Source organism: Phytophthora ramorum (genome assembly GCF_020800215.1).
Source record: "Phytophthora ramorum isolate Pr-102 chromosome Unknown Phyram_PR-102_s0002, whole genome shotgun sequence".
In the NCBI taxonomy this organism is placed as follows: Eukaryota; Oomycota; class Peronosporomycetes; order Peronosporales; family Peronosporaceae; genus Phytophthora; species Phytophthora ramorum.
In genome coordinates, this window is record NW_027150648.1 from 2,711,436 (window position 1) to 2,725,663 (window position 14,228).

At 49.4% G+C, this 14,228-nt stretch overlaps 4 protein-coding genes across 4 annotated transcripts; 1 reads left to right on the forward strand and 3 right to left on the reverse strand.

Moving 5' to 3' along the window:
* Nucleotides 1-1,845: 1,845 nt before the first annotated feature.
* KRP23_2285 (uncharacterized protein) lies at nucleotides 1,846-3,477 on the forward strand (the record flags this gene model as incomplete). Its single annotated transcript, XM_067887003.1, has 1 exon — nucleotides 1,846-3,477. One exon carries the CDS (start codon nucleotides 1,846-1,848, stop codon nucleotides 3,475-3,477), a length of 1,632 nt encoding a protein of 543 aa, XP_067749631.1.
* Nucleotides 3,478-3,586: 109 nt separating this feature from the next.
* Nucleotides 3,587-5,328, reverse strand: KRP23_2286 (uncharacterized protein; the record flags this gene model as incomplete). The annotated part of the gene is made up of 6 exons (XM_067887004.1): nucleotides 3,587-3,722; nucleotides 3,790-3,971; nucleotides 4,047-4,174; nucleotides 4,241-4,361; nucleotides 4,438-4,663; nucleotides 4,730-5,328. The coding sequence occupies 6 exons, from the start codon at nucleotides 5,326-5,328 to the stop codon at nucleotides 3,587-3,589; spliced, it is 1,392 nt and encodes a 463-aa protein (XP_067749632.1).
* Nucleotides 5,329-8,366: 3,038 nt separating this feature from the next.
* On the reverse strand, nucleotides 8,367-11,919 carry KRP23_2287 (Calpain-type cysteine protease DEK1; the record flags this gene model as incomplete). The annotated part of the gene is made up of 10 exons (XM_067887005.1): nucleotides 8,367-8,396; nucleotides 9,385-9,429; nucleotides 9,491-9,550; nucleotides 9,620-10,053; nucleotides 10,128-10,383; nucleotides 10,456-10,873; nucleotides 10,936-11,048; nucleotides 11,121-11,224; nucleotides 11,285-11,424; nucleotides 11,498-11,919. The coding sequence occupies 10 exons, from the start codon at nucleotides 11,917-11,919 to the stop codon at nucleotides 8,367-8,369; spliced, it is 2,022 nt and encodes a 673-aa protein (XP_067749633.1).
* A 1,634-nt stretch (nucleotides 11,920-13,553) lies between these two features.
* KRP23_2288 (uncharacterized protein) lies at nucleotides 13,554-14,009 on the reverse strand (the record flags this gene model as incomplete). The annotated part of the gene is made up of 1 exon (XM_067887006.1): nucleotides 13,554-14,009. One exon carries the CDS (start codon nucleotides 14,007-14,009, stop codon nucleotides 13,554-13,556), a length of 456 nt encoding a protein of 151 aa, XP_067749634.1.
* Nucleotides 14,010-14,228: the final 219 nt, after the last annotated feature.

Consider the following 14,228-nt stretch of genomic DNA (forward strand, 5'->3'; position numbering starts at 1 on the left):
CACCCCCACATGAGTTAGTGTTGCACTGGGACAGTTTGTCGCACTGGGGCCGATAAATATGGTATATGAGGGTATCCAGGCCTCATAGTTCTATGACAAGCTTGAGAACGTTCTCGCAAGTCAGAAGAATGCTTTTAAAAGGGAGGTTCTGCAGGTTGAAGACCATTATGGCTGAAAAAACAGTGCCCAAAGCATTCCGCATTATTGCTGCAGCAGTTGTCATGCAGAACATTTTCATTTTGCTGGGAGACGGAACTGAAATTGACGAAGCAATCGAGCCTACCAATAATGACCCCAATGACGAGCCAGATTCAGTATCCACTCGGACAGTTCGAGGAATAGCAATTGCTAAACGGACTGGGATCATGTCACTTGTTCTCGGGTAGTTTCTCGCTGATTTTCGTGAGTTGGGCTAACATCAACTGCATTGCCTTCGATTGCTGCTGGTGGTGTTCCAGAAGTTGGGTCGTTAGTTGGTTTTGGCGCTGCTGGCTTTCAGCAAGCGTCTGCAGCACCAGCTGGTTCGTGGTCTCCGCGATGGTTTCACTTGCTGGCTTTGAAATTGCAGAGGCTACCTCTGATATACTCTTGGATAAAAGTTTCATCCCTTCCGCAACATGTTCGCTTTGCGTCTTGTACTTTTTCTTTGGTCGTTGTGTTTCAGGCTTGGGTTTTGACGTCAGGCTTGGGTTTTGACGGAGGGTTTAAGTCGTGACCGATCCTTGAGCTGGGTTTTCGGAGGAACGGAATGATGCAATGGACTGGCTAACCGTCTCATCAGAGGTAAGTTCTTGAGCAGCGATGCCTTGTGTCGACGCTGGGGGTCGAATGGATGATGAGATGAATGGCGTCGAGCTCATACCGTTGCTTTTAGACCATAGGTGATGCATTAGATCGTAGCACGGTGGCTCTTCAGGCGGCGTAGCATTTCCTGTCTGGTCCCGCGCCTTGTTGTACGAGTGCCACAACCGCTGCATGTGCGCAACAATTGATTACAACATGTCAGAGACAACACGTCATCAAACATTATTCGGTACCTTATTCTTGCACTGATCCACGTCGATCTCTTCGCCCACGGCGGTGCTGACACTACTGGCCAGCAATCGCCAGCTCACTTTACACAGTTGGCTTGACTTGCCGTTATCAAAGCGATCCTTCAGTTGGATGAAGCGATGGCACAGAAGAATGTCAATGCGAGGGTCTGTCCAATTAAACGGCGCCTTCGTCTTGTTTTTCGGTGGTCTCCCTCTCTTCGTTCGTCCCGATTTTCCTGCAGGAAGACCCCGATCTTTGGGCCCCTGTTGGGTCTCTGGTAGCTGGGCCTCTGGTGTCGCGCTTGTTGCCGGTGATTCCCACCGTTCTTGGGCATGATCACGTGCTGTTGTAGCGGATTGCGACTCTCTTGTCTCGAACGTTTGGCCCTGCTCGGCGAATCCTCTCTGATAGCCCTCGTTCAGCGAGGCTGCCTCCACTGACAAGCTGTACGGTTGAGCTAGCAACTGCTAGCCTGGATCACATAGACTTAGTTGAACAGCGCTAGCAGGAAACACACCGAGCCCGTCGGTGCTCCCATCGGAGCCCTCGCCATCGCTCGCCATCTTGAACTTTGGGGGCGGGACACGAACCGGTTAAGTGTTGACTCAACAAAGACGAAAAACTCATCTCGTTAAGTTATCACATAACTTAACCAGACGGCAAAGACGCTCATATGTCTAAAATCTCCCTGGTGTTCCGTACACAAATGTAGGAGAACCGTCTCTTTCGCCTTTCATTCGCGTTCCAAACTACTGTAGTCACCTATTCCGTTTCTGACGTGTAGACAAGAGTAGCAGACGCAGCAGCATCATGTGGAAGGTCCTGGAGCAGGCGGCCAAGAGCGCGTCGGCCAACGCGTCGGGATACGTGAGCTCCGTGCACGAGAAGGCGCAGAGTCTGGCGGCGGCGGTGCAGGACGAGGCGGCGACGCTGCTCAGCAGCGCAATGGGCTCTGCGCGGCCCGGACCCGTGGACGAGATTCTGTACGAGGAGCTGGCGGACTTTAAGGAGTTCGCGAGCTTTTTCTCCGCCGAGCAGCACACGCACGAGATCGCGCGCGCTGTGGACGAGGACAACGAGATCCGCACGCTGCACGACGCGCTGGTGCCGCTGGAGCTGAGCTACGACGAGTTCTGGAGCCGCTACTTCTTCCGACAGCAGCAGGCGGAGAAGATCGAGCAGGAACGGCAGCTACGCACCATGACGGAGAACAAGAAGGCGCCCGAGGATGAGGACGAGGATACGGACAGCGTTGATGGACAGGACGATGCAGACTACGAGCACAGACCAGAAGAGAAGCAGCCGCCGCTGTCTCCTCCTGCTGGCCAACGGCGAGACAGTGAAGACCAGGAAGGGGTGTGGCTGCTAAGGGCCGCTAGGGATGCAGAGAGACGAGCAGCCACCCAGTGGCGTCAGAAGTCGAGAGACCTGCACCACCAGCTACAGGAAGCTAAGCAGAATTATGATGAGAAGGAGCAGAAGGCGTTGAAAGAGTGGGGGGAGCAGCTTCAGGAACTGTGTGACACGTACGAGACCAAGATGGCGACGGCGACTATGCAGATCGATGAAGCACGAGCTGCAGGGTACGATGAAGGTGTGCGTGAGAGTCAGGCGGTTGTGGAGAGTGTGCGGCAGGCGGCTGAAGAGGATATGACGCGCCTTCGTAAGGAGATTACTGAGGGCCAAGGTGGCGCCTCGGAGGAGAGGGTGGCTGTGTTAACAAAGGAGAAAATGGAGCTGCAGATGGCTCTTGAAGCTGCGCGTGAACGGTTGGTGGAGCTAGAAAAAAAGGAAGGTGCACCGGTGTCGGATAAGACTGGAGGTGCCGCACTGGCTGAGCTGAGCAAGGAGAAAGACCTCTGGCGTATGCGAGCTCTCAAGATGAAAAAGTTGAAGGACCTTGTGCAGGCGGAGCTCACGACATTGCGACAGCAGCGCGATGCTGTATCGGCGAGCTCGGACTCGGCTACGAATAGTGTTCAAGTTGGTTTGAATGACCACAGCAAGCTCCAGACTCGAATGAATGAGCTGCAGACTCAGCTTGCCAATGCCCTCGCTGGCGCTGAAGCTCGTGCCCGCGAAGCTTATGAAAAGGGGCTCACAGCAGGCAAAGTCGATGCTGACCAACGCATGAAGCAGGAGCGGGATCAGGCATTTGAGGAAGGCTATAAGAAGGCGCGAGCTGAAGCCAAGAGTGAAATGGGCGTACTCACAGCTGAGCTCGGAATGTTCCGTGCATTCCACGAGAGCGCAGCTCATTGCGCTGATCACGTTCATGATGCGGAAGGTCTCCTCGACGATTCGTTAGATGACATCTCGCTGGCTGACGGCCAGCAACTGTGCTCGCCAACGTCTTCAGTGTCAGTATTTACTGACAACGGCAAGAACGACTTCTCCGCCCAGGAAATCCCAAAGTCTACGGACGAGTGGGGTGAGTGGTAGACGCGTTAATGGCCCGTGTGCGTGATCTTTTGTGAGATCATTGTTTTCTATTTCCCGAATGAACCGTCAGTTGCCTTGCGTGCAATCCTGCATCGAATGTGTTGATTAATCATCCTACCAATCCATGCGTTTGCTTTGAAGCGCGTGCAGAGGTAGACCTCCGATTGAAAAATGCTCCATTTTCTTGCACCCATTCGCTGAAGATCGTTTCGATCTCTGCACGTGGGTGTTTCCAATGGGTGGACCTGCAAGCAAGGGAAACATGCCTGTTAGGTTGCACAAGACACCAAGAAGTTTTGGCGTTTTACGTACCGGTTGGCGTGGTTGCAGAAGTAGGGTCTTCCTTTTTCAGTGAACCGAGTCTCCCAACCATCCGGGAGATTCAGCACGAGAAACTTTTTCATGTCGTGCCAACTCATCTTTGACCGCATGCCTAGAGCTCGCATAGGAGAAGAAACCGGAGATACCGGCCGCTGGACGGGGGGTGGAGACGGCTGTATCGTACAAGGAAATGGCAAAATGGTGAGTGAGGGAACTCGTCCAACCAGTACTGCGTAACATGGATTTACCGTGAAAAAGATAGGCTCTGGTTCTTCCACTGGAACTGGGCTGACTGGTTCTGGCGCTGGTGACTGCGATCGAGGCGTCTTTACCGTGGCATAAGCCTCAGCATCACCACAAAGCTTAACGAAGAAATCTACAAGGGAGCTGACTGTGAGGTATCGGTGACATGTGCAGTAGAAGGTTGTCACTTGCTACGCACCTTCAATGCTAACACGTCCGAACATTTCGGGGTCGAAGAGGTAAGAAAGCGTCGTGCGATGCTCTGAAGACAGGGCAAGACCGAAATCACCAAGTACATCATTGAACACAGCGAAGGTTACCTGCACAGGTAAAATCAACAAGAGTGAGCTTTCTACAGTCAAACTGGTTAGTTTAGAGGCAATAGGTCAGTCGTACCTTCCCTGGAACTTCCGCCTCGGCAGCAAAAGCCTTCTTTAACCCGTTGTATGGCCGCTCAGGACAACGACTTGTCAAAATTCCCCTCATTGCTGAGAGAATATCATGTGCTGATGCTGCAGTTGAAAGTCGACAGTCTTTTAGGTTCGAAGCCTCGCGAGGTGCATTCTTCTGCTTCTCATTCTCTTCGGTTCGTTTGCGAAGTTCTACTTGAAGAGCTGTCAATCTGTAATCCTCACAAACACAGCAATGATCAGCTGAAGGCGTCAACAATTCAGGTCAGATCACCAACCTTGCTGCATGTTCTTCCTCAGCCGCAAACTGTTCCTGTCTCGCCTGCTCCAGCCGCCGTTTCCATCTTTCGGAAGCGTCATCAGATGCCTTAGTTGATGCATACGATAATTGCTGCACCTGTGCTTTGAGTTGTCGAACTTGGTCTTGAGCTTCAAGCTTTGATAACTCGATTGAAGCTATTGCGGCTTGCAGTTGCTGTAGCCTGTCATCATTGTTGTCGTGAACTGGTTCCGTCCGCGGAGTTTGAATTTCGCCTGCTAAATACCGTGCACCGAGTTTAATTGGTACCAGAGTTCCTGTGGTCTGATGTGAGTCATTCCTCTTGTTTGTTGAGTGCACTTCACTAGTGATAGTAGAAGCCTTTTTGACATCGAACCGGAACGTCAATGCAGTTACACCGGCAACAGGGGACGCTGTTAATGAAGTTGGGGGCTGAAGCGCAATGCGCTCCTCGAATATCTGCCCCTCGAGTGTAATCGCTGACCCAACCGAGACCTCACACTCTCCGATCAACTTGTCCGTCTTTGGCTTTTTATTGAAAACAGTAATGCAGAGTTTGGGGGTAATAGTCACTCCAAGTTTCATGGTACCAAGCATAGCTTGCCACTGCGACTCGAACAAAGGGTTTGCTGTGACATCAAAAAAATCGATAGACCAGTCGGAAGGATATCCTTCGACTGTATAATCGCAAGAGGTCAGCGGGTCATACGCTGTGCAGTAAAGCCTTGGCTTTGGAGATTTAGGTCCGGACGGAAGAGCTCTGCGAACGTTCACTACGACAAAATGGCCAGGGATTTCCTCGCCATCCCCGACAATAAAGCTGATATTCTCAGCCATTGGAGTGCTGCCTGGAATGCACGACACCTTGACCGTATCCGTAAACACAACAGGACGGTCGATACGATGATCACATATCTTCGGTTCGTCCATCGTTATTTGAGTCTTAAAATTCCACTGCACTGTATCTGACCCAGTGGCTCGAGCTACACGCGTGGTAAACAATGATCCATGTGGTCGTAGCTCCAAGACCGCGTATGCGTCTTGGTGTCCTGCAACAAACTCTTGAAATTCTTGCCAGCTAGTTTCAACATTGGTGTGCATGCCAACAACTTGGTACCGAACCAGTAATGATGAAGCTGTATGCGATACGAAAGTTGCTAGCGCGCGCAATTGCGGGGATGCTTGAGAACCACGCACGGAAATTGTATCGGCAACTAGCTGCTGAAAGCTTGATTTGCCTTGCTGGCCAAAATACTCGCTGTCAATCGACAGCGACAAGCAACGAGTTGACACGGACCAAAAAAAAGGCAACTCTACTTGAAAAAGTAGGCTCCGCAGGGTTGTTACAAAAGATTCGCTCTCCACCATGGACAGAATTAAAGCCGTCGGTCGAGAACTGTGAGAAGTGGTGGTTTGACGTTGCGATTCAACACGCACACGCGCAAGAATCGCTAGCATGGCATTGTTCAGATCTGAGTGAAAATCCCCCGTGATGAGACCGTGTGGAGATTTAGAGAAAGTTATATCGCGGGAAGCTTCATGTACTTGTTGTAGCCGACGCTCAAAGTCACTGTTTTGCACTTGTGCAAGCAGATTTTCGCAATCGTATTCATCTTCACGAAGTATGAAGTCAGCAGCATACTTTAAGACAGGGTCTCGTGCACGAATGATGAGGTTCCGACTGAGGTCTATCCCTATCGTTACGAGATGCTGTTGCTCTCCTTGGCAAATTTGCAAGAAGTTGGCAAGCGCATGCCGGAACTTAAGTTCAATTTCTTTGACTTTCTGAAGCCGCATCATTAACTTGAACAGGTTGTAGCTGACAGTTGGTTCTTCGGTTTGAACATTTCCTGGCTTTGGCTGACAATCAATTCGCACTGAATCAACTGCAAGCGAGAGCAGTAACTGTGTAAGTAGCTGACCAGCCCCGTTAATTGCCGAATCAGGATCTGGTGAGACGCAAAACCCGGTTCGCAAAATACCATCCAGAAAGTCACTCAGGTGCATCAAATCAGCTACGTCAGTCGCAAACACGCTTCTCCATATAGTTGAAGTACTAGTTGTTCCACCTCGCGTCTGCAAATGAGTTGCAAGTTCTTGGCATATAGCCACAGCATCGAATGACTTTACGTATTTCATCAAACCGCTCGTGTCTGCTAGCAAAGACCGGGCCAAAAGATCTCCACTAGACTTATATGATATCGATTGGACATTACTGTCAACCACCGTTGAGTTCGAGGATGACACGGGTGCTTCAAAGTGAAGGGATAGGTTGGTGGCCAAAGAATGCAATTCATCCACGCCGATGACAAGTCCTGTTTTCTCATCAAGAGCCTTGCAAACCATCAGCAAGTCCTTCTCGCTCATATGTTCGTGTAGTCGTTGGCACTCGCTCTGCAAAATATCTCGAACAGTAGCTTCAGACCCAGCAAGCGCATCCAGGCGAATCAGCACCTCGCTTAGCCCAACTGCAGTTTTACCGATTGGCGATTGTATATTGGTTTGTTCAACGTAAGCAATAAAGGCAGACCGTGTAATTGTACTGCTCCCATTACCTACTGGTGAAGCACTCAAACGATTCATGAGCAATTTTGCATCTTCAAAACGGAGATGAATGCCCAAGGCTGAAAGCAAGTCTACAAATTCATACTGGTCGATGATCCCACTGCCGTCACCGTCAACCTGCTCAAAGACCTTCTCAGCGGCATTTGTTGCTGCACTTGAAGCAATACCAAGACTGATAACTCGTTGAAACAGGATAGTTCCAGTTTCTCCTGTTTGTGACGGGTTAATTTGGCCTTCAGAGATCGAGTTTGCTGAGCGGGACCAGGATCCAATAGTAGAGCTGAACGCATGTGCGTTGTATGCCAAGTCTATAATTTCATCGCATATGGGACTGATGACAGTATCGAAGGCCTCTGCTACAGTATGGGTCTTATTTTCAGGGTTTGTAGGCAACGCTGGTGATTCTTCCCACACCCGGTCTCTGAGTATCCAATGTTTGAACTCAGTCAAACTGATCTCACCATCAGCATTCGCATCAAATTGGTCAATAAGAAAGGTTTTCTGTCCTTGAGTAAGAGGGGGCTGGACATTCAAAAGCAGAAGCATTTTCTCAAACTCTTGCGGGCTTAGTGCACCCGACCCATCTACGTCGAAAGACCGAAATATATCTTCCAACCGTGTTCGCTGCTGGTCGGAGGCGCCAATTTTCTCAATTAGCACCACGCGAAGTTGTTCGCCAAAGGTTTCTTCTGGGGTTATTTCATGCTGAAAGCATTCTTCACACAGCTTGTTTTTTGCTGATAGTAGGTGGTAGCAAGAAGAACAAAACACGTTCACGCAATTGGCTCCGCAGCACGGGTAGCTGTTTGAATCTTCTGGTGAGCTAGTTTGTTGACTTCCTCGTCCACCAACAAGAACACAAATTCCACAGTCAATACATTTTATGTGATTTGAACCACTCTTGCGACCCCCAATGAGCCGAGGTAACGCACAAATTTTCTCCGCATCGCCAAGTGCCTGCTGCTTGTGCTGGAGCAGCAGCGCCAGCTTTTCTGACCGTTTGGTTTCCAGGTCTCGGATGCGGTTGCTTTTGTGCAGTTCTATCGCGTTTGAAGATGCCGTGTTTAGAATCAATCCAGGTACTCCTTTTGGCGATTGTGCTGAGAAGAAGGGAAATGATCCATCTGTTTTAGAATAAACTGGTGTTCTGCTGACAGGGGTAGAGCTCTCGATCTCATCCTGGGTGTTGATGCGCGATAAAATGCGAGCAGCATACTCTTTTTCGAGCAGGGTATAGAAATCAGCTACAGGAGTTGCATTTAGAAGCTGGGGTGAGCGAGTAGACGTATCGCGGTTTTTTGCTTGAGATGCATATTGGCTTTTTGAAAGCAGAGCCGATTTTCGTGCAAAGTGACGCAGATACCGGGCCATTGATGGGTCTCTCTCCAATATCTCAACCGCGATTCTCCGACGAAGGGAACTTAGCGATTCCGAAAATTCAAGTGCCACGATTTGAACCTTCCTCTGAACCAGAGATTGCCGTTTTTGACAAACAGCGAGGCCACTTGCTCCATGAAGTTCAATTTCTAGAACCCCTTCTCGATGTATACTGTTAGATGTATCTCCATCTTCTTCCATATCCGGAAGCTCACATGCCATTTTCTCCTCTTGGATATCTGGGGTAAACAACTTCAGAATCCGGTCCGTGTGAATTATCCCGCTGGCTGGACTATCGCCTGTTTCTCCAAAAAGCAAAACAATCTTCTCATCGTCCCAGGTCGCAACATTAAAACCCAACTTCTGTAATTTGTGTCGGCACTCTGCTTTTTGAATTTTTGGCGTCTTCGCAAACGCTGCTTTCAGTTCTCGGAGCCCAATTCCATACCGTTTTGCCTGCCTGAGCAATTCCTCTTTTTCATGTTCATACTTTCGTCGCGTTTCGGCTGCAACTGCATTTCCTGTAGCCACGATTGCGCTCGATCGTTTACCCGAACTAGCTGCCGACAGTTGTCTAGCAAGTGGAGTAGTACCGACACTCGAACCCCTGAGTGGTATATCTCCATTAGTCTGAGTATCTTCTTCTCCCTCTTCTTCCTCAACGATTTTTTCTCCTCCCTCCAACCGGAAATTGGGTTTATCGGAATATACCGAAATCCAAAAGCTACCAACATTAGTGTTTCCAGTCGCTTTATCCTACGAACGCCATAGTTAGTCAAGGCTATCATTTAGAGGTCGCGTCCATATCCACTCTTACCGTTCTCATGTACATGCTAGGAATAATGCAATATCTGCCTGGTTCCATCGTAGCTTCAGCCTATCAGAGCAAATGGAAAATGTGAGCGCTCTCACGGTCACAAACTATTACGACAAATAGTTTACTAACCGACACGGCTTGCTTGAATGTGTAGGCTGGTTGGGGAACCCCATCGTTGTCAATACCAGCAATCACGGTACCAGGTATAATCGCTGGTGGAAGGTTCTCTGGTCGTTTACCAGTCTGAAAGCTTTCGCGGTCTGTACGTTTGTACAGTCGATAGTATGCATCCAGTTTCTTCGCTGGTTCTCGGATCTCGAATTTGCTCGCTTCGTTGACGACCTGACTAAGTGAACAAATGTGAAAGCCGACAGGGACAATCTTCAGGTTCTCGCTACCGCGAGGGTCTTCTTGACTCAAGGAAGCAAAAATTCGGGCACGCTGCTCAAGTACCAGTTCAAAGTGTGGGTTATTGATCCAGGTGCTTTTTGTTGTGTTTCCACCACAATTGGCTTCGTTCCAACTGCCTTCAGACCGCCGTCCGTGCCAGGAATCAGGGAAATCTGAACAGGCAGGAAGTTAGACTGTTGGGTGCTACGATAGGTATCAAAAATAAGCGAAATAATAACCAGCATACCGATTCCAGCGAAAAAGTGGGTGAAAGACTGCATCCAAGCGTCGAAGGACATGAAAAAGGTTCCGTCGTTGGCGTTGATTTCAATAACCTCTTCCTGAGAAATCTCATCCGCGCCAACTTTGCCCTGGACATTTAGCGTCATGAACACGCGTTTTTCGGCGTTTGCACCAACTTTGCGCTTCAAAATTTTAAAGAACTTCTCGATGGCATCCTCGTTTCCTGCACGCTCGTCGCTGGAATCTGACCATGGCCCAGTCTAATGTAGAAACATCAAAAGAGTCTTGTTAAATCAACTTCAATGCCAATTCCAGACGCCAGAGTCTCGTACCCATTCCCCCATTCCCCACGGGTTGCGTAGTTTCACCAACCGAACATACTCCCCCTTCCCCGTTTTAATCTCAGCGGCGTCAACAAGAGCATAGGCATGCTTGAAATACAAGCCATTCCCCGCGCTCGATTCTACTGCGACATCCTTCGACGAAGTGACGGGTGGCTGGATTGAGCACCCCATAAGCGTTCCGGACTGCTTGTATCGAGTGATTTTCTCCCAAAACGGGTCTCCATTCTTCTGCTGTGGTTTTTCTGGTGTATAAGGATTTTCACCGAAGCCAGGAAACCCGTCTTTCAAAATGACTTGCTCAGAGCACATTCCAGTAAGGTCGTTCAAAGCACAGTCGACGAATCCACCTATGAGTGACTCATAGCTCCCATGCAACTTCGCATATGCCTTTTCAAGTAGTGATACCCTAGCAAAAACAAAAATGTTTAGCAGTGCCCGATTTCAATGCTGCGCACGGAGCAAGCTTACCAAAGTTCATCTGGATTTCGACAGCGGGCAAAGTAAGGTTTACCAGCTTTCTTGTCGGAAAACCCGAAAACGGGTAGGCGGTCATCGATAAGAACGTAGTTCCAAACAAAATTCTGGGGAATCAGAAACAGTGTCAATGAGACGCCAATCAGTGCACGGTGAGGTGAATTTTATACAAGACACACCTTCATGAACTTGCAAACAAACAGACCCTTGGACTTGTGTTGGTCCTTTCGCCAGAACGTCTGCTCCAGTAAATCTGATCTAGTAGCAACCACACTCAGCGCGCCTAGAATTACAGCAAGCCTGGTTAAAACGCCGAGATTACTGCGAGGCATGTTGTACTCACTCAAAAACCAGCAGTCGCCCAGATTCCCCTGTATAACGTCTCCGGAAGACACCCCGTCGGCAAAAAGCGTTGCATTTGAAGCGAAAACGTTATCGGATGATGTCATCGCGTAGATGTCGTCCTCGTCACCTCCTTGTGGACTGCATCAACCACATCAAATTATCAGCTATGGTGAGTACCCCAACGATAAGACAGCCGTTCTAAAAATCCTACCTGTTCTCGACTTCTTCGTTATCCGCGGCATAAATCGGTCGTTCCCATCGGAGTTTGCCTCGCTGAAGTAGACCAAGAACCTTAGCTTGGTGTTGAGAGCCACCTTTAGACGGGGCGGTACTTCCAGCTTTGCACATCGCTGCAGCTCCGTCCGGGTCATTGCTGGAAGGCCCAAACGTCGGATCCGTGAAAAGCTTCGTAGCTGGATCTGTGCAGGTTTTGATTGCATGTTTGATCTTCTCCTGAAGTAGCTGGTCCGCTAGTCGCAGGCCGCGGATTAGCGCTCGACCTGCCAGCCCCTTGACCTTCACCGAGATGACGGTATCTTGACGGCCGGACACGACACTGATGCCGAGCTTTTTCAGCTCCTCCTGCAGCACGTGGAGGTCCCCCGCCCCGCCGTCTCTTGTTGCAGCACGCATGCCGACTAGGATTGACGAGTCACGTTGGATATCCCCAGCTTCAGCAGTGACTCTTGGAAAATGGTTCTCGAATTGTGAAAACGAAAGGTCGGTCAAGCAGAGTGCAGATACAATACTTTTTGACATGTACGATAACTTAGCCCTGGACTCTCATCTGTTCAATAAGTTTTGCACTACTTAAGTACATTGCCAAGGCCAGAGAGCTGCACAATCAAAAGCGTCCATGACACAAGAAGCAGAAATGCCAAAACGATCACCAGCAATCGAGGTTGGTACAGATAACCTGGTTCGGGCTCTTCAACAGAGCCCGTACTCTCCTTCAGGTTCTTGAGGCACTCCGCTTTAGCTTTCGTCAAAGCGGCAGTTGAATTAGTGCTGGAAGCGCGTGAAAAATGCCACGGTTGCATATCATTGCCTCTCTCTGGTAGGAAATAGCGTGCTCGATCTTGTATCGAACGGCACCTCCAAACACGTGCGGTGGTGACAACCGATTCAGTGATGTTAGTACACCGATAAAGGGTCTCCACTGACGCTGCAACCATCTCACAATCACGAATTGGTCGAGTGTTTCTTTCGGTATATGCGGGAGTAAGGGTTTGGCAACTTGAGCTTCGAGTGTCTGCCATTGAGATGTATGGGTTTCTTAATGCTGCCCTCACAGTTTCCTCCCGAACTCGCTGAATAGTTGGGATAGCCGATATCTGTGAACGTCTTGCACCGCGTTTTGCACCGACAGCTTCCATGTGCAGCGGCACTATTGCGTCGAAAATCCTCCCTACAGGAGACGTTGTTGTCGTTATACAAGGAGCGAGCTGAAGCTCTGTTGTGGGTAAATTCGAGGGTAACTCTGCGCTTGCAACTGGAGCCATCTCTGCTTTTATCGAGATCGCTCTGCTTTCAGCGAGATTTTGAGGTGGGGGTCGTTTGTTCGGTTTTGCTGTAGGTGACGGTGTCTTGTGATGTATCGGATGGAGCTTGGAGGCTATACAACGTAGCTCACAAGTAGCTGCAAAACCTGAATTGGACCCTACCGGTACTGGATGTGGAGCAGTTTGAATTGTAGTGATCTCAGGCCTGACCGCGCATAAGGTATCCACGAATGCAGGGAAATCCTATTAAGACACAGAATCCAATGTTAGCCGTAGTGATGTGTACAGTTAAAGTCTGCAGACTTACCGCAGACTCCAGTATGAAGGCCACCACGTTGATTCCATCCAATCCAACCACGCTCTTCGTGAAAATATACGCCAAGCATCTTGTTTCATCTAACTCGAGCCTCTCCACGCATATGTACGGCATATTGTACAGGATAGTTTCTCGAGGCAACTGATGGTAAAATGTCACCATTGTTCCCCCAAAATCAAGCCACTTATCAACTGCAATAGGCACCTATCACCACAGAACGCATAAGGCTTGTATAATCGCATCATCACTGCGAAAAAGGAACTTCGCGTACCAACTTGCCCTTCCCACTGGAAGAGATCCAGCATTTCCGTACAATATACGTTCGGCATATCCTCGAGCTCCTATTCAGTGCATTCACCTGCTTCCGCACCTTGATCGTGTTGTCCTGCACACGCAACGGAAATAGCTTAGGATCGCATTCCCCTTGTTGCAATCTCAACAACCTTTACTCAGACCGAATCGATCACTTCGACCACTTCGTCCACCGGCAGCGAACTAAGCAGAACGTCGTCAATTTGCTTCACACTTTCACGAAATCGGTGGAGGGCAGCAGCAGCTAGTACATCGTTTCTTCCGTTCAGCGTACTCAGCAAGCTCGCTATTGACATGTAGAACAACTGCTGAAGCGGGACGTAGGCCGTGTGTAGCAGTGCATCTGCCAATTTTACCACCAGGTGCTGCTGAATTTTCAAGAAGTCCACGACTTGATTCGTATCCAGCAGCTTTATCTCTTTTCTCATCTTGAGCGCCAAATTCAGCCGCGAACTCAACGCCACGCCGTCGTTAGTGGCCTGTTTCACGAGAGTTGCTAGATTCGACACCTGCCTTGTCCTCTGCTTCGTGTTGCGAGGGAACTGGGGGCTATCAGCATCCATTTGACCATATTTACGCTTAGTTACTACCATTTTGGTTGCGTACGACGTGAAGAAAAGTGATGTGGGGTGATGTTGAACTTGACCAACACTCTGAAGCCACTCGACTCAATCTTTAACACAACAGGATTCACAGAAAATGTCGATGAAAATACATCGTTGCAGGTGATTTTCTTACTGAATATATGGACAGCTGAGTGATAATGACTGCGCAAGGCAAGACCACATTTAAGCGTGTCGTTCATGTAGGTG